This window comes from Erythranthe guttata, chromosome 12, assembly GCF_056151865.1.
Source record: "Erythranthe guttata isolate IM_541 chromosome 12, IM_541, whole genome shotgun sequence".
In the NCBI taxonomy this organism is placed as follows: domain Eukaryota; kingdom Viridiplantae; phylum Streptophyta; class Magnoliopsida; order Lamiales; family Phrymaceae; genus Erythranthe; species Erythranthe guttata.
Genome location: NC_142544.1, coordinates 5,221,583 through 5,242,875, shown reverse-complemented (window position 1 = coordinate 5,242,875; position 21,293 = coordinate 5,221,583). Strand labels below are relative to the sequence as shown.

The 21,293-nt window shown below is 33.7% G+C and overlaps 2 protein-coding genes across 3 annotated transcripts; one reads left to right on the top strand and one right to left on the bottom strand.

The window, feature by feature from the left end:
* Positions 1–518: 518 nt before the first annotated feature.
* LOC105950090 (la-related protein 1C) lies at positions 519–6,656 on the top strand. Its single transcript, XM_012973406.2, has 6 exons — positions 519–1,976; positions 2,873–3,377; positions 3,456–3,600; positions 3,680–3,770; positions 5,442–5,513; positions 5,792–6,656. Exons 1-6 carry the CDS (start codon positions 1,497–1,499, stop codon positions 5,909–5,911), a joined length of 1,413 nt encoding a protein of 470 aa, XP_012828860.1. The 5' UTR covers positions 519–1,496; the 3' UTR covers positions 5,912–6,656.
* Positions 6,657–12,574: 5,918 nt separating this feature from the next.
* LOC105950102 (RING/U-box superfamily protein) lies at positions 12,575–18,135 on the bottom strand. 2 transcript variants are annotated; one of them, XM_088826500.1, is made up of 5 exons: positions 17,677–18,135; positions 16,877–17,055; positions 16,696–16,779; positions 16,427–16,594; positions 12,575–12,954 (listed from the first exon to the last, which is right to left on the bottom strand). In XM_088826500.1, the coding sequence occupies exons 1-5, from the start codon at positions 17,885–17,887 to the stop codon at positions 12,832–12,834; spliced, it is 765 nt and encodes a 254-aa protein (XP_088682626.1). In that variant the 5' UTR covers positions 17,888–18,135; the 3' UTR covers positions 12,575–12,831. The 2 variants fall into 2 exon arrangements, with proteins under 2 accessions (XP_088682626.1, XP_012828872.1); XM_012973418.2 differs by lacking the exon at positions 12,575–12,954 and adding an exon at positions 15,316–15,710 and having other exon boundaries at positions 17,677–18,080.
* Positions 18,136–21,293: the final 3,158 nt, after the last annotated feature.

Here is a 21,293-nt window from a genome sequence, read left to right as displayed (position 1 = left end):
GCTTTCAATCCGTAGCGTACGACTCTCGATTATGGTATTTTTTTTCTTTCTAATATTAGTTCTTTCAATCAATTTCATTTACAATTTAGTTGAAAATGTGTGTTTATGATTAGAAGTAGTGATTTTTCAAAAACAAAAAAAAAATAGTTGTTGTTTCATGTTCTAGAGCACGAAACCCTAGTTTTTTTTTGAAGGTTTAGTGCGCTAGAGCACAAAACCGATAATTTTTTTGAAGGTTTAGTGCCTCTAGAGCACGAAACCTAGAAAATTTTGGAGGGTTTCGTGCTGTAGAGCACGAAACCTTCAATAGAAAAATACGGGTTTTGTGCTCTAGAGCACAAAACCTTAAAAAAAAAATACGGGTTTCGTGCTCTAGAGCACTAAACCTTCAAATATTTTCCGATTTTCGTTATGTGGAGGACTAAACCTTTAATTTTTTGAGGTTTCGTTTTTTGTAGAACGAAACCCTTCCCTTTTCGATTTTTTTAGGGGTTTCGTTCCACAAAAAGCGAAATTCCTTTTTTTTTTCTACTTCTGTCAAACGACCTTCAGATTCGAAGATTTCGAATTTTTGGAGTTGAGAGAGTTTCGATTTCTTTAGAAAGTCAGAAAAAGGAGAAATGAGACTACTGCTGATATAACCCAATTTCAATAAAAATCTCACTGCAAATAGCATTTCAGAATATAAAATAAGTAAAAGTATTAAATTTGTAGAATGGAGAACAAATATTTGTAATGCAAAAATACTAAATAATGTGTTTTGAAGTGGTCAAGTGTCTATAGGAATATTATAGTATTTGGCCACAGTTAAAAAAAAAAAAAAAAAAAGAAAAAGAAAAAAAGAAGGAATGTAAAGAAGGTAAGTTTAGGGTAATATCTCGTGCTAAGCAAAGTATAAGAAAAGAAACCTAGTTTAGAGAGAGAGAGAGAGAGAGAAGAGAGAGAGAGGGGTTCTTTTGTGTGCAGAAGAACGAAGAAGAAGAATAAAGGGGAAGAAAACCAGAGAGAGAGGGGGAATAAAAATCTCTCTAATCCTCCATCTCCGTCTCTTCTTCTCTTTCGAGCTCCGATCGGATTCTGATCCCCACATTTTTGGAAAGTTCTCTTCGTCGATTTCATTTTTTTATTTTTTTCCTTTCGCAAAGTTTTCTTCTCTTTCTCTTTCTTATTTCTCTTTGATCGGTTTAATCCATCAATCGCCTGAAAATTCTTGTTTCCAAATCCCATCAAATTTTGTAATACCGAAGCTTGATCCTTTGAGCTATTTTAATTTCACTGAAATCCCCAATTTTAATCGCAAAACCCTAATTTTTAAATCTGAAATCTCTAAATTTTGTTTTTCTAGTTTTTTTAGGGCAATCCGAAATCTCTATTTCTAGTTTTTTCTAGGGTAATCTGAAATTTCTAAACTTTTTTATGTTATTTTCATACTAATTTTTTTAGAGAGAAAATCGAAATCAGAAAAAAAAGAAGCCGCCCTAATTCCTAATTTTTGAATGGCTAACTCACCCTCCTCTGCAATTCAAGCCCAGAATTCTCCTCGCAGCCGCCACCAGCAGCGGCGGCCCTCGGCGGCGGCCCGTGGGGTTCCATCGGAAATCACTCCTCCGATTTCGCTGTCGGGAGGAGTTGTCGATCAGGAACAATTTTTAACTTCCTCTTCTACTACAGCATCTTCTGATTCTTATCTCCCTTCCATGGCTGTGGGTACATCCAGTTCTTCGGCTGAGGACGGTGGTCCCGCCTCCCAGCTCGACAACAGTGAGAATAATTCCGGTGCAGTCAAAAAGCCCGTTTGGAACAAACCTTCTAACGAGACGACAGCGGCTGCCGATGTTGGTGTTGTGATGGGTGCCATGTCTTGGCCTGCTCTCGGAGAGTCTCTCTCCGAGCCGCCTGCTGCTCGTGCTTCGCCTAAATCTTCCTCTGCACATTCTCTTAAAGCTCTCTCCGTTGGATCAATCCCTCTATCACAGGTTTCATTTCATATATTTTTAGTTTGTTTCGCTTGAGTTATGCCTTATGTGAGTATTATATGTTTATGGCCTCGAGTTTGGATTATTTTTGCGAATTTTATAATTATTGTAAGAAGTGAATTTGGCAGCATTAGCTGTCTATGTTTTTTCATGGCATTATTTTTCTTAGTGTTTTATGTTTATGGCTTTGAATTTGATTCTTTTTTCTTTTTTTGCAAATTTTAATTACACTACAGGAATTGGCGGTAGTAGGTGTGTGTTTTTTCATGGTTTATTGCCTTGAGTTTGATTTTTTTCGCAAATTTTAGTTATATTGTAGAAGTTGGCAGCAGTAGTTGTGTATGTTTTTTTGTTCAATTTCTTAGATTATATGTTTATGGCCTTGAGTTTGATTTGTGTTTTTTTGCAAATTTTTAGTTATATGATAGAAGTTGGCACTAGGTCTGTGTGTTTTTTCATGGCATCAATTTTGTGTATTATATGTTTATGGCCTTGGGTTTGATTTTGTTTGCAAATTTTAGTGATATTGTAGAAGTTGGCAGATGTTTTTTCACTCGATTTTTTAGTTTTATAGTTGGCAGTAGTAGGTTTGTATTTTTTCATGGCATCAATTTTTTAGTGTTATATGTTTATGGCCTTGAGTTTGATTTTTCTTTTTGCAAATCTTAGTTATATTCTAGGAGTTGGCAGCAGTTTATGTATATGTTTTTTCATGGCATCAATTTTTAGTATTATATGTTTATTGCCTCGAGTATATGTTATTTCATGGCATCAATTTTTAGTATTATATGTTTATTGCCTCGAGTATATGTTATTTCATGGCATCATTTTTTTAGTATTGTATATGTTTATGACCTCAAGTTTGAATTTGTTTTGCACATTTAATTATATTGCAGGAGTTGGGCGTAGGCTCTTCGTCTTCGCCTAAAGAAGTTAATACGAGCCTCTCATCACCAAATTTAACTTCAACCCATGTGGTCCCTGCACGCCAGAAATCCATGAAGCGTGGCGGTGGCAGTTCAAGCCAAGGAAGTATATTGGCCGCTAATGATACTTCATCTCAGGTATCACCTATGCAAGTTGCTATGGTTGAAGCGCCTTCTCCTAATTCAGGAAAGTCCAGTGTTGGGGAATTTTCTAGAGATAGGGATGTTGGGCAGAGGTCTTATCCTTTTAGAAGAAATAATAACGGTCCACAACCACGAGGAGATGGTTCTTACCATCATAGCCATGGTGGAAGGCGTGACAATCCTAATCGAAGTTTTGGCAACAGAGAAAGCCATGCACCTCAACAAAGAGTTGCTTCTAGGCCCTTCACGCGTGGACCAGCTCCTAGTGCACCTCTCGTTACTCCTCCGCCCCCACCTATGCGCCCCTTTATATCTCCCATGATTTACACAGGTGAGTTTTCAATGTCTTTTCTAATTCATTCTTTGATCTGCATATTCCTTTCAACTAATGTTTTCGTTCAACTTGCAGAAATGCCATCACCGCCAATGTATTATCTTCCCCATACTTACTTAGATCCATTCAGGCCTATGGTTCCAGTTCCACAAATGCATGTTAACATGCCCGATCCTCAACTGCCTTCGAGGATATTGAACCAGATAGATTATTACTTTAGGTATTAAACCTTCCATTATATGGATTTGTGCATGTTAGATGAAGGCACTGATATCTTGTTTGTCATTTATGTCTTGCAGTAACGAGAACTTGGTAAAAGACACATTTTTGCGCCGAAACATGGACAACGAGGGTTGGGTTTCAGTTAAGCTAATAGCAGGCTTCAAGAAAGTAAGTCTCCCAAACTTTGCATTTTTAATCTTTAATGTCTTGTCTGATTCTTAAATTTTCTGATTCTTAGTTGATGTAATCTGATAAACATGTCATGAACTTTATGATTTTCTGTGAATAACTACAAGGGTTTGATTTATACTATTAAAAAAGAAAAAAAAGGGCCTTGTACCTTGGCCTTAAAATTAGATAATACTTTATATAAAATGAGTAGTCTTGGGCTATCATAAAATACTGGTCTTAGGACTAATAATTTAATCAGTTGTATTTTATCGAATTTGTTAAGGCTTATAAATGCATGAGAATTCAAATTAATATGTTTGTCCGCTCTGGGCATTGAGTTCTGGAGTGGTTCCTCTGAAGAACCTCAATGCATAATAGCGTTTGGTTGTAGGAATTTGACATGAACTTTTCAATAATATAGTTACGACTTCTTGGACTATTGAAATACACAATACCTTTTTTCAGGAAAATTACTCTTCTTGCTTTATGAGCTGGAAAATTACTAATAACACTAGCGAAATTTTCATTGTCAACCAATTTCATTTCTTTATCTATAAATAACTCAAATTGTGTTTTAAACCTTTGAAAATCTTCAAATTAACTCTTTCTTTGGCTGATTAGGTTTATGTGTTCATTTTCATTCTCATCAAATTATTTTTTTATTTTGATTACTCATTCCCCCACAATTACGATACTGGTTCGACAACCAATTCTGTGGCATACTTTTTTCTTTTTCTTTTTCTTTTTTTTGTTTCCTTTCTCTTCTTTAAAACTGTACATGGTTGGCCTTGAGAGTAAGTCCCCTCACATGCGGCCCTTAAGGCTCCTACCTAAAAGTAGACCCCCAAGATCCAATTTTAATTTCAATTCTCTTTGCAAAAACCAATGTTTCATATTTGCGATCTCCTAATATACACATAGAATTTGATTGTCTTTCGGTGTAAATTTAAATTGATTATAGCAGTGTAATTAATTTTTTTTATAGAAAATACTGAAAACTAAATAAATATATTTTAACATAATATAAATTTCTCCTATCATCTAAATTTTTCACAAAACCCAAAATTTGCATCAATTTTTAAACTGTTTTAAAATATTGTTATTTTAATTGATTTAATAAATCGCTTGTGAAAAGAATATATAGTAATATGAATAACTTTAAATATAAAAGAAGGCCCATGTGTTACAATTTGAAGTTTTATGGTATTAAGGCAAAAGAGGTTGCAATTGATCTAGACAACTAGCAAAAACGAAGCCCAAAGTAGACTATTTTAAGATATGGATTTTGTAGAACTATGTAGGAAGTTGTCACCAGGTTATAGAATGTTCCAAGAACTTTTTGATAGCCATCGTTGAATCAATCACCACCATCTAGTAGGAAGTGGAGTGGTATAATTACATGTATGATTTTATTTATACCAATCAACAAGTTTATAAAAAAAATAGATAATAAAAGCATGTGCTCTCCTGAAAAGCAATTTTACCATGTAACTATAACCTATATTTATTCTTTTACAATATCATACACCAGTAACTAGATTGTCAATAAAATAAATACACAAATTGACTCTATTGTTTTTTAATGCGTATGCAACATCATATGTTTATTTCCGTGTTTGATAGAATTTCGTTTTAGTGAAGCGCAATTTACCTTTCTCATATTCACAGGTCATGCAGCTGACCGACAATATTCAGCTTATATTGGATGCTGTACAAGCTTCAAATGTGGTGGAAGTTCAGGTGAAATATATTTTTAAACTAGTCTTTCATTTACTTATGTATTTTATATCTATAGCATCTAAATCGCTTATGAGGCTGGATAAGTCCTAATAAAATTGCTTAGAAAGGCACAATCTGCAAGATAATCTCTATGCAACAACTGTTTTTATGTATCCTTTTTTTAAACCACCTTTATTCATTTTAGAGTTTGCTACTTGAGTTTTATTAAATTTACGTCTCGTTGCAACAAATTTTCTATGAGAAACTTTCATTAGTTGATGTCATGTTCTGATCTGCAGGGTGATAAATTGAGGCGCAAAGGTGATTGGAATAGATGGATAATGACGCATGTTCCTAGTCAGAATATGCCTTCAATGATTCCCAACAGTGTTACACTGAGTGAAAAGGCAGCCACATAGAGGCATGCATGATGCCTTATGTTGTCTGAGAATGTGAGACCGTCACAATCTATGATGATAAACAAGCCTATCAATTTGTTCGGAAAGTGTATCCATCTTCCGTAGTGGATACACTTAATGACAATCTCTCTCTTTTGTTTCTCTCTTTTTTTTGTTTCTCCCTCCCTCTCTTCGCTTCTCCTCGCTCTGAAAAAAAATGAGGATATATTGAAAAACAACTTATGCATGGATGATTTATCTTTGAGAAAAATAATAGGGTAACCTTTCATGATAGATGAAGGGACGTCAAATACGACAGAAAACAATAAAGATGGATGGCGTATGACTTAAACCATTAGCTCGAGTTTCTTCGTGTCTATTGTTTTTTTCATGCGATATTTGCTCGTGGGGAGTTCTGATCTTACTTCTTCATAGAACACTTTTTTTTTTTTTTTTTTTAATTTATTAGTATTACATTGTTTGGGGATTGGTTTACCTAATAATGTAAATTGAGTCAGAGAGAAGATGTGAACTCAATTGGTAAAATAAGGTGGCGTTTGCCCCGCTTGTGTTAGATGTTGGATGTGCTATTGTAAGAGTTGGGAAAGTTTATTCCTAGGCCTTGCAAAAGAATAGAGTTGCTTGTTTTTGAGAAGTTTATGATTTTTTTGGGTTGACATTCTTGGAAATGAAATCAAATTTTTTTTTGACATGAGTGTTGTATTGACTGGTTTAATGGTTTTATACAATTACAGACTTTGATTTATATCATTTTTGCTTCCTTGATTGCATGCAGATTATTTATATTCATTCTCTAGTGTGATTTTGTTTTAGGTGTAGTCGTGAATTTTAATCGTATGCCTTTAGTCAATTTGTATGGTTACCTCACCACGAATAAACATTGATTGCGCCAACTCTTTAACTATTTGGGTTCTGCTTATCGACTCTCGGTACATCTTTACAACAAAAGTACTTGTATGAGGTAGGATTAAACAACTTGCAAATCCTTGTTGTATTGATGATTACAAATACTCCTAAAACAAATGGCTTGTTGTAAACACTAACAATGGTATTCGTAATTATCAGTACCACAAAGATTTGTAAGGCGAACAATTATTCAGTGTAACTTTTCATTACTTGTAGAAGTGCTTTTGAACTAGAGAACATGTGGTATAGATGTTTTATAACTTCAAGTAGCTTATTTTTCAAAGAACTCAACAATCACCATTAAAATTATATTTGCAAATACTCAAAAATAAATAACGAGCCAAAAAAACATAAAAAAGAAAAACTGAATTTTTTTTCTTTCGAAAAAGCTTTTACAAACACGACAGCATTCTAGACTTTGGTGGTTCATCCATAGTGTTCCAAGCATGAAACATGTCTGAAATATCTTCATTGAAGCGTCAATTATTTATGGTTGCTCGTTGTACTTGTAACACTATCTATGGTTCATGGATATTCAATATATTTATTTAACTAGTGTTTCTATATTATATCTCAAGTTACATTGCCGTACGAGGGTTCTAGTAGAAAAATTACTTTTTTTACTACAATTTTTTTTGCCATGGTAAAAACCGGTAGCAAAAGGTACATTTTACTACGGGACAATCTTGGAGTAGTAGTAAATGCTAGGAATTACCGTAGCAAAAAAAATATTTGTTAGGCTATTTACCGTAGCAAAGTTTTTGTCACGCCCGTATATGCTACGGGACAAATTGGTAGCAAATGCATACTAAAAACTTTATTACTACGAATTTGGTACCTTTTGCTATGATTAATGGTCGTAGTAAAAAAACATTTTTCTACTGGTGCATTTTAATGATTTAACAATCAAGAATGGCGGTAGAGAATGAAAAAAACTATTTTGGATGCAAAAAAGTTCCGCTCTCAGCCAATCCACACGTCGTTGACGGATTTTAAAAAAGTCGCCATGGATCAAGTTTCTTATATATTACTTAACTTTATTCATTATTAACATATTATATCCCTTCAAAAGTCTCAGCCAATTTCTTTACTTTAAGGATTTATGAGAAAATTCTATAACACGAGCAATATTATGTGGCGGAGCCAAGAATTCGTATAAAACACTAATAAAATTCATTTGTGTTTCATAAATAACAAAATGGTATTTTTTACTTTCAATTAAATACAATCTTATGACATTTGCATGCGTGTTGAGTAAGTGCTCCATATTTTCAAATAAAAGAAAGAAGAATTTATTTGTTGATTTATCTTTAAGGTTAAATACATTTTGCACCCCATATACTACGACCAATACAATGTCGCATTCACCTCCTGAACTATCAAATTCGACAAATTAGTCCCTGCACTTGGCATCCAACGTCCTTTAACTTCGAACACCGTTAAATATCAGTATGGAACTACATTTTGCCCTTATTGGAAAACGTTTTAATAATCATAACCCAAGGAAGTTGGGGTTTCAACACCGATTGCGCGAACTTTTGTAAGAATTATTGACTTATTTTATTGAAATTGTGGAAATATGTATTCTTGACGTTGCTCCTATTAATATATATTTTTTGCTTCGCTCCTATAGTAGATTTCTGGCATGTGTTCTAGAGGAAGTAATTTCTTTTTTGATGATTCAAGTTTTATAAAGAGTTATTGAATTTGATAGGGAAGAAATGAATCAAAATCTATCATTTCTTTATTAATAATATTGCGGAGGAGATGTTTCTTAAAAAAAAAAAAAAATTGCGGAGGAGATGGTCGTGTTGCAACAAAAGGGGTCGCTCTTGGGTGCCGGGTGGGGATGGTGGGGACTGGGGAAGAAGATAATATTGGGGAAAGAGAGAAAAATTGTATCTCATCTTCATCTTATATATAAAAGGAAGAACTTTTGACCTATAATTTAACTGTGCATTTGGATGGTTAACGGTGCATTTGGATAGAGGAATTTGAATGAGTGATTTCAAATTCATAATAACAAATGCCTTGCACTTTGTTTGGATTGAGGGATTTGTCAAGAAATTTAAAATCCACACCCATCATTTTTAATTATTTTTGAACCTATTGTGGTGAATTTAAAATGATTCAAAATTGAAGTAATTTCAAATCGGAGACTCTAAATCTCTTCCCCAAATCAAATCCTTACATCCAAATAGACCCTAACGGCATTTTAGGTACGGTCTATTTAATGTACTACTTTTATATAGTATAAAAGATCGGATTTATGGCTTTCATTTATCAACAAAAAAAATCTAAAAAGGAAAAACTCAACCGTCCACTAATACAAACGACAAAGCGCTAATTATACACGATCGGCATTATATTCTCACTAAAATTGAAAGCACGATCACACTGCCCAAAAAGTTCGAAAAAATATGGTCAATACGGGGGAGTTAGATATTGCACCTGATTATTTATATCGAGTGGATTTCAATCATAGATCTGATTAAAAACCACCCACTAAGCTCACATACACATGAGTGTGTGTATAACTATATGTAGATCTACGGTTGAAAGCCACCCAATTTAAATAACCAAGTGTAGCATCTAAATACCTTGTCAACATGCCACATCTTCACTGAATAACGGAATGGCTAATGGTTCCAAATGGCAGGGACCAATTCGTCACATTTGATACTTGAAGGCGATGAATGCGAAACTGACCATAGTACATGGCGGAAATTGCATTTAACCCTTATATATATATATATATATATATATATATATATATATATATATATATATATATATATATATATATATATATATATATATATATATATATGATATGCTACAGTTATCATTCGTTAGTGATATTTATATCTTTACGCTTATGTTAGACTTAGTTTAATAATATTAAGTAGTCAATATGTTTCGTCTATTAAGTACAAACAAACAAATCAATCAAATAAATGTTAATTAAATTATAAAATATATATTTCAGTACGGTAGGTATTAGAAATTCAATACCTCTAAGTATGTACCGCATCATGGTAGTGGTGCGGTACTAATATCGCGGTACTAATATCGTATCGGATGCAATGTTAACTGTTCTTTCAGTAAATTTTCGATTTGTATACCATGGTAAGTGGTAATCCCTTAAAAAAAATCCGCGAATATATGTATCAAGTTTTTTGAAATTTTTACTGTCGTTGTTAGAAAAATTCAATTACACAACGATTTAACTTATTAATTACTGAAAATCTGTTGGCCGAAATGAAATGTAGGCAAGATGAGAAATAGAAGGAAATTAATTAGGAGAACTGACTATTTATGGCTCAAATATCAAATCCTCTCTGACCAATCTCAGCCATGCAAATGCTTAATTAATTAGTTAATAATCCTTCACCTAATTAAGCAGCATCTGCTATCTTAAATCTTATCTCACCAATTTTTCCATTTACTTTATTATCAGTTCAGTTATTCTTTCTTCATTTTTCCAAATTAATGCATCATTTGGGTGTGAAAAGCAATAGAAATTCAGAGAGTAAGAGTGTTGGTTACAATGGTCATCCTATTTTTCGTCCCAAGCCTCGTCGTCTTCGATCCGCCTTACCTGCACACGAGTTTCTCTGCAGCATGCACCACCAGTAAGCTACTTCACTATAGTTTCATTAGATTTTCTTTGTGTGTGTGTGTGTGTGTGTGTGTGTGTGTGTGTGTGTGTGAGAGAGAGAGAGAGAGAGAGAGAGAGAGAGAGAGAGAGAGAGAGAGAGAGAGAGAGAGAGAGAGAGAGAGAGAGAGAGAGAGAGAGAGAGTGCATGATTAATAATTGAGAAAATTATAATTTTGATCATGTATGTTGGCCCATCTTTGGTATTTAGTCCTATACGTTTTCTTATATCAATTTTACATGCAATAACTACGAATTACAAATGGACACTTAAAAATTACAAATGACGTTCCTAACTTTGATTTTTTTATCCCTTCTATAATGATGTAGTTAACAAACTCGCAGGAATTTATATATATGGACATTTAAATATTATAAATGGCGTTCCTGGCTCTAATTTCGTCTATATTTTTATCTTCTCACATAATTAAAGTTCTATCGAAGCTGAGTCAAATGTGAATTTATGTACTTTAAGCGTCCACATAAGTAAAATCCGTCGTCATAAAATTAAAAAAATCATGCAAAATAGGAACGAAAAGACTATAATTTTCAAAGCTATTGTATGTAAACTCGAAACATGATTAGTTAGAGGACTGAATGCTAAATAGGCTAACATAGAGGACAAAAACTATAATTTCATTATTGTTATTATAATTATTTTTATTTTATTTTTTACGGTTCAACTGATATCTATAAATTTGCAGCAAAATGAATTCAGAAGAATGTAATGGAATTGTGAAAATGGTTCAGAGAAGGAATGGTGGTGATGAGTTATTAGGTGGATGCCACAGATGCTCATCGAAGACGTGTGATTGGTCCGTATCTCCGCCCGGAAGAACAGATAATCCGTTGGTTCATGATCTACATTTCCTTCAAATTCATCGTTACATAGCCGTTTTTCCACCATCTACGCCCCTATAATTTTCATTTATACAGTATCACTTTGTATGTATCACTATGTATAGTTGCAAATGCGAATGTAGGGAATAATCAAATCTCCAAATTATACTTCTCATGATTTACCACTTCCCCATGCTTGTTTGCATTTTAATCCATGAAAAATATTATTATCTTCTTTTAGAAAATAAAGTTTTAATTTAGGGTAAACTACGGAAAATATCGATTCTACCCTACAGAAGTCGAAAATATTGAAGGTAGCGAGACACAGAAGTTTCATTTTAGCAATCCATGATGTGTAGTGAAACTGCAATATAATGTTGAAGGAAATCAGGTTACTATAGAAGGTTTACCAAGGCCACCTACATTTAAGCCTTGTTTGGTTGGGAAGATTAAACATTATTAACTAAATAATTGGACTTTGTTTGATGTTTGGTATCCTCATACCTCAATAACTTACCAGGTCGACCCGCAAAGATTATGTTATCATGGCTTATCTTGCCTTCAGCATGTTTTTTGTTGGATCTTCCAAGGGCCAATAAAACAATTGAGTTTCTTTAGATTATTTAGTCTTATCTTGATTAACTTATCTTGACAACCAAACGAGGCTTTAAGAGACTGTTTTTAGGTGTAGAATCAACATTTTTTTTGGGAAATATTGTGGAAATTTGGTAATTACGAATAGGTGAGGAAGGGAATTTTTCGTAATTTACCCTTTAATTTAATACTAATGAATATGCACCAATTACTCCCATTCTTTAATTATAAAATCTTCAAATACTCCGGTAAGCAACCAAAAATTGTGATCAATTTCAATCCGTCACGTTTAGAGTCGTTTAAAATAGTTTCTGCACGGTATCCCCTTAAATACAAATCATTCCATCCAAATACAACTTTCTTCAGTAGAAGGTTCATCGACGCAATAAAAATTCAGTTCATTTTTCAAACGATCACAAAAACATAGCCATTATATCCGATCCAAGTACATATAAATCCTTCTCTCACCAATAAACCTCCATACAGGCAAATCGAGGAAACACTAAAGAAGCAATAACTGTACTAAAGATTACTACTTCATTTTAGCGCGTCGCCTTAGGTCACACAAATCTACAGAGGACTATTATTAATTATTAATATTCTTAAAAACACGAAGAGTTCCCGAAACAATCAAACGTAGAACATGATAATTCTCACTCTAAAAATACTACGAGGAAATACACTATTATCACAAGGTGAAAATTTGATTTACAACAAAATGATGACGGAGCAATGGCCATACTCTCATACTAGTGCTTAATAATTACATATGTGCTGCATCGAAAAAATATTCTACAACCGAGGGTTCATCTAATATATAGTACTGAAACCCTACAAGTGTTAAGGAATCAAAGAACCGGTCTTTTTTTTTCATGTCATAGAGATAGAGAGATAGAGAGAGAGAAGAAGAATAAGTAGTATATCAAAGATCCCTTCGGCACAGTGGGCAAGAACCGTGTCTCACAAGCCAAGTATCGATGCAAGGTAGATGAAACATGTGGTGACACTGTGGCAAACGGCGAACAGTCTCCCCTACTTGAAAGTCCTATATAAAATTGTTTAATAAACAAAGAGTGAGATTTTTTAAAAAATAATTCCAATTATCAATTAACGCCTCGTTTTGGTCTACAAGATAAGCCATAACATTCTGTATTTCGACTTTTGATTAATCTAATAAGGCCTCGTTTGGTTGGTAAGATTAGCCATGATTAATTAAATGATTAAATAATTGGGCCTTATTGGATGTTTAGAGAGAGAGAGAGAGAGAGAGAGAGAGAGAGAGAGAGAGAGAGAGAGAGAGAGAGAGAGAGAGAGAGAGAGAGAGTGCATGATTAATAATTGAGAAAATTATAATTTTGATCATGTATGTTGGCCCATCTTTGGTATTTAGTCCTATACGTTTTCTTATATCAATTTTACATGCAATAACTACGAATTACAAATGGACACTTAAAAATTACAAATGACGTTCCTAACTTTGATTTTTTTATCCCTTCTATAATGATGTAGTTAACAAACTCGCAGGAATTTATATATATGGACATTTAAATATTATAAATGGCGTTCCTAGCTCTAATTTCGTCTATATTTTTATCTTCTCACATAATTAAAGTTCTATCGAAGCTGAGTCAAATGTGAATTTATGTACTTTAAGCGTCCACATAAGTAAAATCCGTCGTCATAAAATTAAAAAATCATGCAAAATAGGAACAAAAAGACTATAATTTTCAAAGCTATTGTATGTAAACTCGAAACATGATTAGTTAGAGGACTGAATGCTAAATAGGCTAACATAGAGGACAAAAACTATAATTTCATTATTATTATTATAATTATTTTTATTTTTATTTTTACGTTTCAACTGATATCTATAAATATGCAGCCAAATGAATTCAGAAGAATGGAATGGAATTCTGAAAATGATTCAGAGAAGGAATGGAAGTGACGAGTTATTAGGTGGATGCCAGGGATGCTCATCGAAGACGTGTGATTGGTCCGTATCTCCGCCCCGAAGAACAGATAATCCATTGGTTCATGATCTACATTTCCTTCAAATTCATCGTTACATACCCGTTTTTCCACCATTTACGCCCCTATAATTTTTATTTATACAGTATCACTTTGTATGTATCACTATGTATAGTTGCAAATGCGAATGTAGGGAATAATCAAATCTCCAAATTATACTTCTCATGATTTACCACTTCCCCATGCTTGTTTGGATTTTAATCAACGAAAAATATTATTATCTTCTTTTAGAAAATAAAGTTTTAATTTAGGGTAAACTAAGAAAACCCCCTCAACTTAGGATAAATTACGAACCCCCCCCCCCCCCCCCCCCCCCCATCCGTAATCATCAAAATCACCCGACATTTGTTTTCGTCTTACACCAACCCCTTAATGGTGTATTTTTCATGGATTTTTTTTATTTAAGGGAATAGTCCGTGAAAAATGTCGATTCTACCCTGCAGACGTGGAACATATTGAAGGTAACGAGACACGGAAGTTTCATGTTAGCAATCCATGATGTGTAGTGAAATTGCAATATAATGTTGAAGGAAATCAGGATACTGTAGAAGGTTTACCAAGGCCACCTACATTTAAGCCTTGTTTGGTTGGGAAGATTAAACATTATTAACTAAATAATTGGACTTTGTTTGATGTTTGGTATCATCAGACTTCAATAACTTACCAGGTCGACCAACAAAGATTATGTTATCATGGCTTATCTTGCCTTCAGCATGTTTTTTGTTGGAACTTCCTAAGGGCCAATAAAACAATTGAGTTTCTTTAGATTATTTAGTCTTATCTTGACAACCAAACGAGGCTTTAAGAGACTGTTTTTAAGTGTAGAATCAACATTTTTTTTTTGGAAAATATTGGGGAAATTTGGTAATTACGAATAGGTGAGGAACGGAATTTTTCGTAATTTACCCTTTAATTTAATACTAATGAATATGCATCAATTACTCCCATTATTTAATTATAAAATCTTCAAATACTCCGGTAAGCAACCGGAAATTGTGATCAATTTCAATCCGTCACGTTTAGAGTCGTTTAAAATCGTTTCTGCACGGTATCCCCTTAAATACAAATCATTCCATCCAAATACAACTTTCTTCAGTAGAAGGTTCATCGACGCAATAAAAATTCAGTTCATTTTTCAAACGATCACAAAAAACATAGCCATTATATCCGATCCAAGTACATATAAATCCTTCTCTCACCAATAAACCTCCATACAGGCAAATCGAGGAAACACTAAAGAAGCAATAACTGTACTAAAGATTACTACATTTTAGCGCGTCGCCTTAGGTCACACAAATCTACAGAGGACTATTATTAATTATTAATATTCTTAAAAACACGAAGAGTTCCCGAAACAATCAAACGTAGAACATGATAATTCTCACTCTAAAAATACGACGAGGAAATACACTATTATCACAAGGTGAAAATTTGATTTACAACAAAATGATGACGGAGCAATGGCCATACTCTCATACTAGTGCTTAATAATTACATATGTGCTGCATCGAAAAAATATTCTACAACCGAGGGTTCATCTAATATATAGTACTGAAACCCTACAAGTGTTAAGGAATCAAAGAACCGGTCTTTTTTTTTCATGTCATAGAGATAGAGAGATAGAGAGAGAGAAGAAGAATAAGTAGTATATCAAAGATCCCTTCGGCACAGTGGGCAAGAACCGTGTCTCACAAGCCAAGTATCGATGCAAGGTAGATGAAACATGTGGTGACACTGTGGCAAACGACGAACAGTCTCCCCTACTTGAAAGTCCTATATAAAATTGTTTAATAAACAAAGAGTGAGATTTTTTAAAAAATAATTCCAATTATCAATTAACGCCTCGTTTTGGTCTACAAGATAAGCCATAACATTCTGTATTTCGACTTTTGATTAATCTAATAAGGCCTCGTTTGGTTGGTAAGATTAGCCATGATTAATTAAATGATTAAATAATTGGGCCTTATTGGATGTTTAGAGAGAGAGAGAGAGAGAGAGAGAGAGAGAGAGAGAGAGAGAGAGAGAGAGAGAGAGAGAGAGAGAGAGAGAGAGAGAGAGAGAGAGAGAGAGAGAGAGAGAGAGAGAGAGAGAGAGAGAGAGAGAGAGAGAGAGAGAGAGAGAGAGAGAGAGAGAGAGAGAGAGAGAGAGAGAGAGAGAGAGAGAGAGAGAGAGAGAGAGAGAGAGAGAGAGAGAGAGAGAGAGAGAGAGAGAGAGAGAGAGAGAGAGAGAGAGAGAGAGAGAGAGAGAGAGAGAGAGAGAGAGAGAGAGAGAGAGAGAGAGAGAGAGAGAGAGAGAGAGAGAGAGAGAGAGAGAGAGAGAGAGAGAGAGAGAGAGAGAGAGAGAGAGAGAGAGAGAGAGAGAGAGAGAGAGAGAGAGAGAGAGAGAGAGAGAGAGAGAGAGAGAGAGAGAGAGAGAGAGAGAGAGAGAGAGAGAGAGAGAGAGAGAGAGAGAGAGAGAGAGAGAGAGAGAGAGAGAGAGAGAGAGAGAACCTGAAGGCAAACCGAACAAGATACTCCATCTCCAGGAGTATCGACGATTTCGTCTCGTGTAATTGTGAATTTCGGGATTCTTTCGACGGAGTCTACCAATAAACCCTTCGCCCCACCTATATCAAATATGTTCGGAACTTCCTCAAATGGTACTTCAACAGCTCCCATCTGATTAACATAATTGAGCTCGATTAAGTAAAAATAAACAAAGTTAAATCCAGAGTGGCACACCCTTATAAAGAAGCTCGAAAAATGACGTATTCTCGTACCTGACTTTGCACTGCACTAAGCATAGCCGGGCCTATACGCTCACGCACCAGCCTACCACTTAAAAGGCTCGCTATCACATCAATCTGCACAATTTTTTTTCAGGTAATCGATTATACTTTTGGTGAAATTTTCTCGTAATTAAAAAATAGCGTTTGTTTTGAGGTAAAGATTTTGGCTTACGAGGTAGAGGAGACAGCCTAATCCGGATTCATCGGACTGCCATAAGAGAAGAGATGACTCGAAGACCTCGATAGAAAAAACGGCCCCCGAAATGGCCCCCACGGAAGCCCCTCTAACAAAGCCGCTTTCCGTTTCTTGGCCTATCAATGCTCCCGTTATTGCTCCCAATAAGGTACCCACTACATAGATGCACAAAAAGGGGCAACTCCGTTAGCTTAATTCAAGAATACGTATTTTCGTCTTAACAAAATTCTTTGAAACGATCACCGATGATAATATATTAAATCCGAATAACCAATTCCATTGCAGATTATCAACCCCCGGCCCCGAAAAATACCTCCATTGCACAATTGAAAAGCTGGTTCCTCAAAATTAAACACACACACACACACACACACACACACACACACACACACACACACACAAAGAAGACCTAATTTGCAAAAAATAAATGAAAATAAAGACCCAATTTGCAAAAATAAATTAAAAAAAGACCCAATTTGCAAAAATAAATGAAAAATAAGACCCAATTTGCAAAAATAAATGAAAAAAAAGACCCAATTGGGGGAAACATCAACTAGAAACCCTAATTAAGATTTCAGGCACAAGCATGATCGAAAATTGAGGCCAATTGTTGTGGGAGAAAAATCAACAAACCCAGATCAGAACTATATATATATACATACGCAGATCACAAAAACGTAGAAAATCGAATTAAAAAAAAAAAGGAATTGCATCAACAAATTAAAATAAAATAAAAAATGGTAAATAAAATTCCCAAGGCAAAAAGAATTGCTTACCCAAGGCAAAGAAAAAAGTGAAAATTGCAGAGAAAACATTTCCGAGAATGGCGGAGACGGCGCATCGAGCGAATTCTTTGATCTTGTTGACTAAAAACCCGAGCGGAGAACAAGATTCCTCCGGTGAAGCAGAAGAAGAAGAAGACGACGGCGGCGGCGGCGGCGAAGAAGAAGGGCGGAAAGAATTAGAAGGGTAAGCGTAAAACTCCATTGGATGCACGATAGAGAGAGAGAGAGAGAAAAATGGAGGACTCTTTCTTTGTTCAGGTGATTAAGGAACCAGCTGTCGGAGATATGTATATATATGTAATAATAATAAAATAATATTTCTTTTTTCTTTTTTTTTTTTTTTTTTTTTTTGTTTTTTTTTGTTTTTAATCGGTGGGAGATTGTTTACTTTACTTACTCGTGTTGGTTTGCATTATGATGTATTTATTGTATTTAATTTTCCTAATCTACTTATTTTTGTATTTATGTAGGAAAGTTTTAGAAATATGTTACAATCGTTAGTAGTAGTACTCTCTGCTAAGTTTTCTAATTATAGTAATTTCACATTTTTTTTATTTTTTTTTATTTTCATGCTGCTTATTGACTTTTATTGGCATGTTTGCGTTGTGTAGGTCAATTATAAAATTAAATTTTATAAAAGACGTGGATAAATTTATTTAATAAAATACATGTTTTTAAAATGGAAATTTATGTGGACAAAATAGATTGTATACTAAGTCGCAGTTCTTTGGGAAAAAAATAAAAAAAAAATAAAGTCGCAGATTTTTTATCAATTGATAAGTTTTTCAAAGGCGTTGTTTGGGTTCATAGATAACGAGTGATAAACAAACTATTGCATTCTAAGTTCACAGGGAATCACTATAATAAATCCCAAATTTTTCTCACTTCAATACAAAAAAAATAAAAATTGAATAATAAATAAGTAATGACATAAATACCCTTAATGAAAATAAATACCATATAAATATTAAAAATTTCATTTTTCTTTCTTCAATACAAACACACAAAATCCCTCAAACCCATCTTCTTCTTCACAAATCCCTCAACCTCTTCCTTCTTCTTCCTCACAACAAATCCTTCTAAAAAATCTCAAAACTAAAGAAATTAAAACCTCACAAAACTTATAAAATGGAGTTATAAGACAATAATATGGTAGTATATATGGAAGGAGAACACATTAAGGTAAGTATCGATGTCTTTTTTGAGCTTTGAAGTCGATTTTGAAGTTTTTTTTGTTTGAAACCTGCCGGCAATTTTCGACACATACATGTCGATTTTTTGGTCAATTTTCGACACCAACGTGTCGAAAAATATATTTAGAAAAAAAAAAACAAATTTCGACACATACCTGTCGAAATTTCTCCCAATTTCGACAGGTATGTGTCGGAAAACACTATTGGTAAAAAAATAAAAAATAAAAATAAATAAAAAATAAAAAAATAAAAAAATTACCAACAGTGTTTTTTCGACACATACCTGTCGAAATTTTTCCCAATTTCGACAGGTATGTGTCGAAATATATATATATTTTTTTTAATTTTATTTTTCGACACGTTGGTGTCGAAAATTGACCAAAAAATCGACCTGTATGTGTCGAAAATTGCCGGCGGGTTTCAAACAAAAACTTCGAAATCGACTTCGAAGCTAAAAAAAAACATGGATACATACCTTAATGAGTTCTCTTTCCATATATACTACCGTATTATTGTCTTATAACTCCATTTTATAAGTTTTGCGAGGTTTTGATTTTTTGAATTTGGAGATGTTTTGGAGGATTTAAGAAGATTAAGAAGATGGGGTTTAAGGGATTTGAGTTTGGGGAGAAGAAGAGAGGATTTGTTTTTCTTCTTTTCCTTGGTATTGAAGTGAGGAATAAAAAAATTATTTGTATAAATTGTATTTTGGTTGATGAATGGCGTTTTTGTACTTTGCTAACAATTTTTTTATTTATGGTTTTAAATTAAGAAAAAGTTGTAAGAACTTTTATAAAAAATGGTTTTGAACTTGGAGGTATTGAAGTGAGATAAATTTGGGATTCGTTTTAATTGCCCCCAATTTCATATTTGGTTACAGGTTTTGACCCAATACTATTACTCAGTCGTCAAAATGACAGGTAATTATCTCGGCAAAATATGTGCCATACTTATCACTACTGCAAAATGACTTAAGGGCTCGTCGGCTTACAACTAGATGAGATTGGACTAATTATTAAACATTTTATAAGTTTTTTGTCACATCGTATAAGTTTACCAAGCACCCCCTATGTCGTGGCTCTTAATTTTTTTACCCGATCCCAAGAAGCAAGACTGTCCAAAAAAAGAAATCCCTAAAAAGGAAAGATAAAATAAGATAAACTATGATAACATAATATTTACGGACGGACCCAACAAGCAATTGAGGATATGAAACATGAAATAAAGTTATATTACTTAGTTGATAATAACTAAAATTTCCCAACCAAACAAGCCTTAAACAACTATGTTTCCAATATTGACATTTTTTCAAAAAAAATATGTAGTATTGTTTTATGTCATAAAATCCACTAGTCAACGAATTCATTCTTATTTTTTGCAATTAGTTTTTCAAGTATCAAGGAAACTGAAAGATAAATTATCTGTTATTTTGGTATTATTGATTGAGCTAACCTTTTCTTTTCCCTATGACCGATTGATAAGTTTTTCAAAGGCCCCGTTTGGTTCATGGATAACCACTGATAGACAAAATATTGCATTCTAATACCATATCTGGTTATAGGTTTTGACCCGATGCCATTACCCTGTCGTTAAAATGACCGGTAATTATACCGGCAAACATGGTTGTTTCTGAGATTTTGGGGGCCCTAGGCGAGAGTTGAAGATGGTTGAAAAATGGGACCCTTCTGCAATCAACATTAAAACTTATTTTTTTCTAAAAATATGATAAACTTGATGTTAACTCGTTGATGTTAGGTATATAACCAGAGGCAAGGCTATAAATTTTTGATATAGTGATGTTATGGTTTCTAGGGGTTCTGGGGCTGCGCCCCAAATTTCTTTTTAAGAATAATTTTCATTAAGTAGCACTAAACCTAGTGTAAATATATAGAAATAAATACTTAATGCACTATAAATTTAATAATTCGGGGCCCCATGATTAGAGGAATTATAGAAACAAGTAAAAATCGTTAATCAATATCTATTTATGAATTAGGGTTCTCAACAATCATACATAATATTATTTTTTGAATAAATACTAACATATAAAGGCTATAAAAAATATTTGGGGCCCCTTAATTTTTACAAAAATCCAGGGACTAGGCAACCGCCTACTTCGCCTCCCTCAAATTCGGCCCGGCAAAATAGGTGCCATTCTTATCACTACTGCAAAATGACTAAGGGCTCACCGGATTACGACTAGATGAGATTGAAATAATTTCCTACTGACTAACTCATTATTTAGTTAATAAGATGTTCGGTTTTGCAGAATAAATCTCCTATCAAATTTGTCGAATTCAATCATTATATTTATATGTGAATTGTCTATAAAAACACTTAGTTAACAATAAAAAAAATATCGTTTTAAGGATAAAATTGTCTTTTTTCTTTGTAGTCACCCGATAAAAATTAATC

Excerpts from the sequence above, each read along its gene's own strand:
- LOC105950090 (XM_012973406.2), top strand. The coding sequence starts at position 1,497 with ATGGCTAACTCACCCTCCTCTGCAATTCAAGCCCAGAATTCTCCTCGC. Across the intron at positions 3,378-3,455 it reads ATCTCCCATGATTTACACAG|AAATGCCATCACCGCCAATG; the intron begins GTGAGTTTTCAA and ends TTCAACTTGCAG. Across the intron at positions 3,601-3,679 it reads CAGATAGATTATTACTTTAG|TAACGAGAACTTGGTAAAAG; the intron begins GTATTAAACCTT and ends TATGTCTTGCAG.
- LOC105950102 (XM_088826500.1), bottom strand. The coding sequence starts at position 17,887 with ATGGAGTTTTACGCTTACCCTTCTAATTCTTTCCGCCCTTCTTCTTCG. Across the intron at positions 16,780-16,876 it reads TAGGCTGTCTCCTCTACCTC|ATTGATGTGATAGCGAGCCT; the intron begins GTAAGCCAAAAT and ends AAAATTGTGCAG. Across the intron at positions 16,595-16,695 it reads TTAGTGCAGTGCAAAGTCAG|ATGGGAGCTGTTGAAGTACC; the intron begins GTACGAGAATAC and ends TATGTTAATCAG.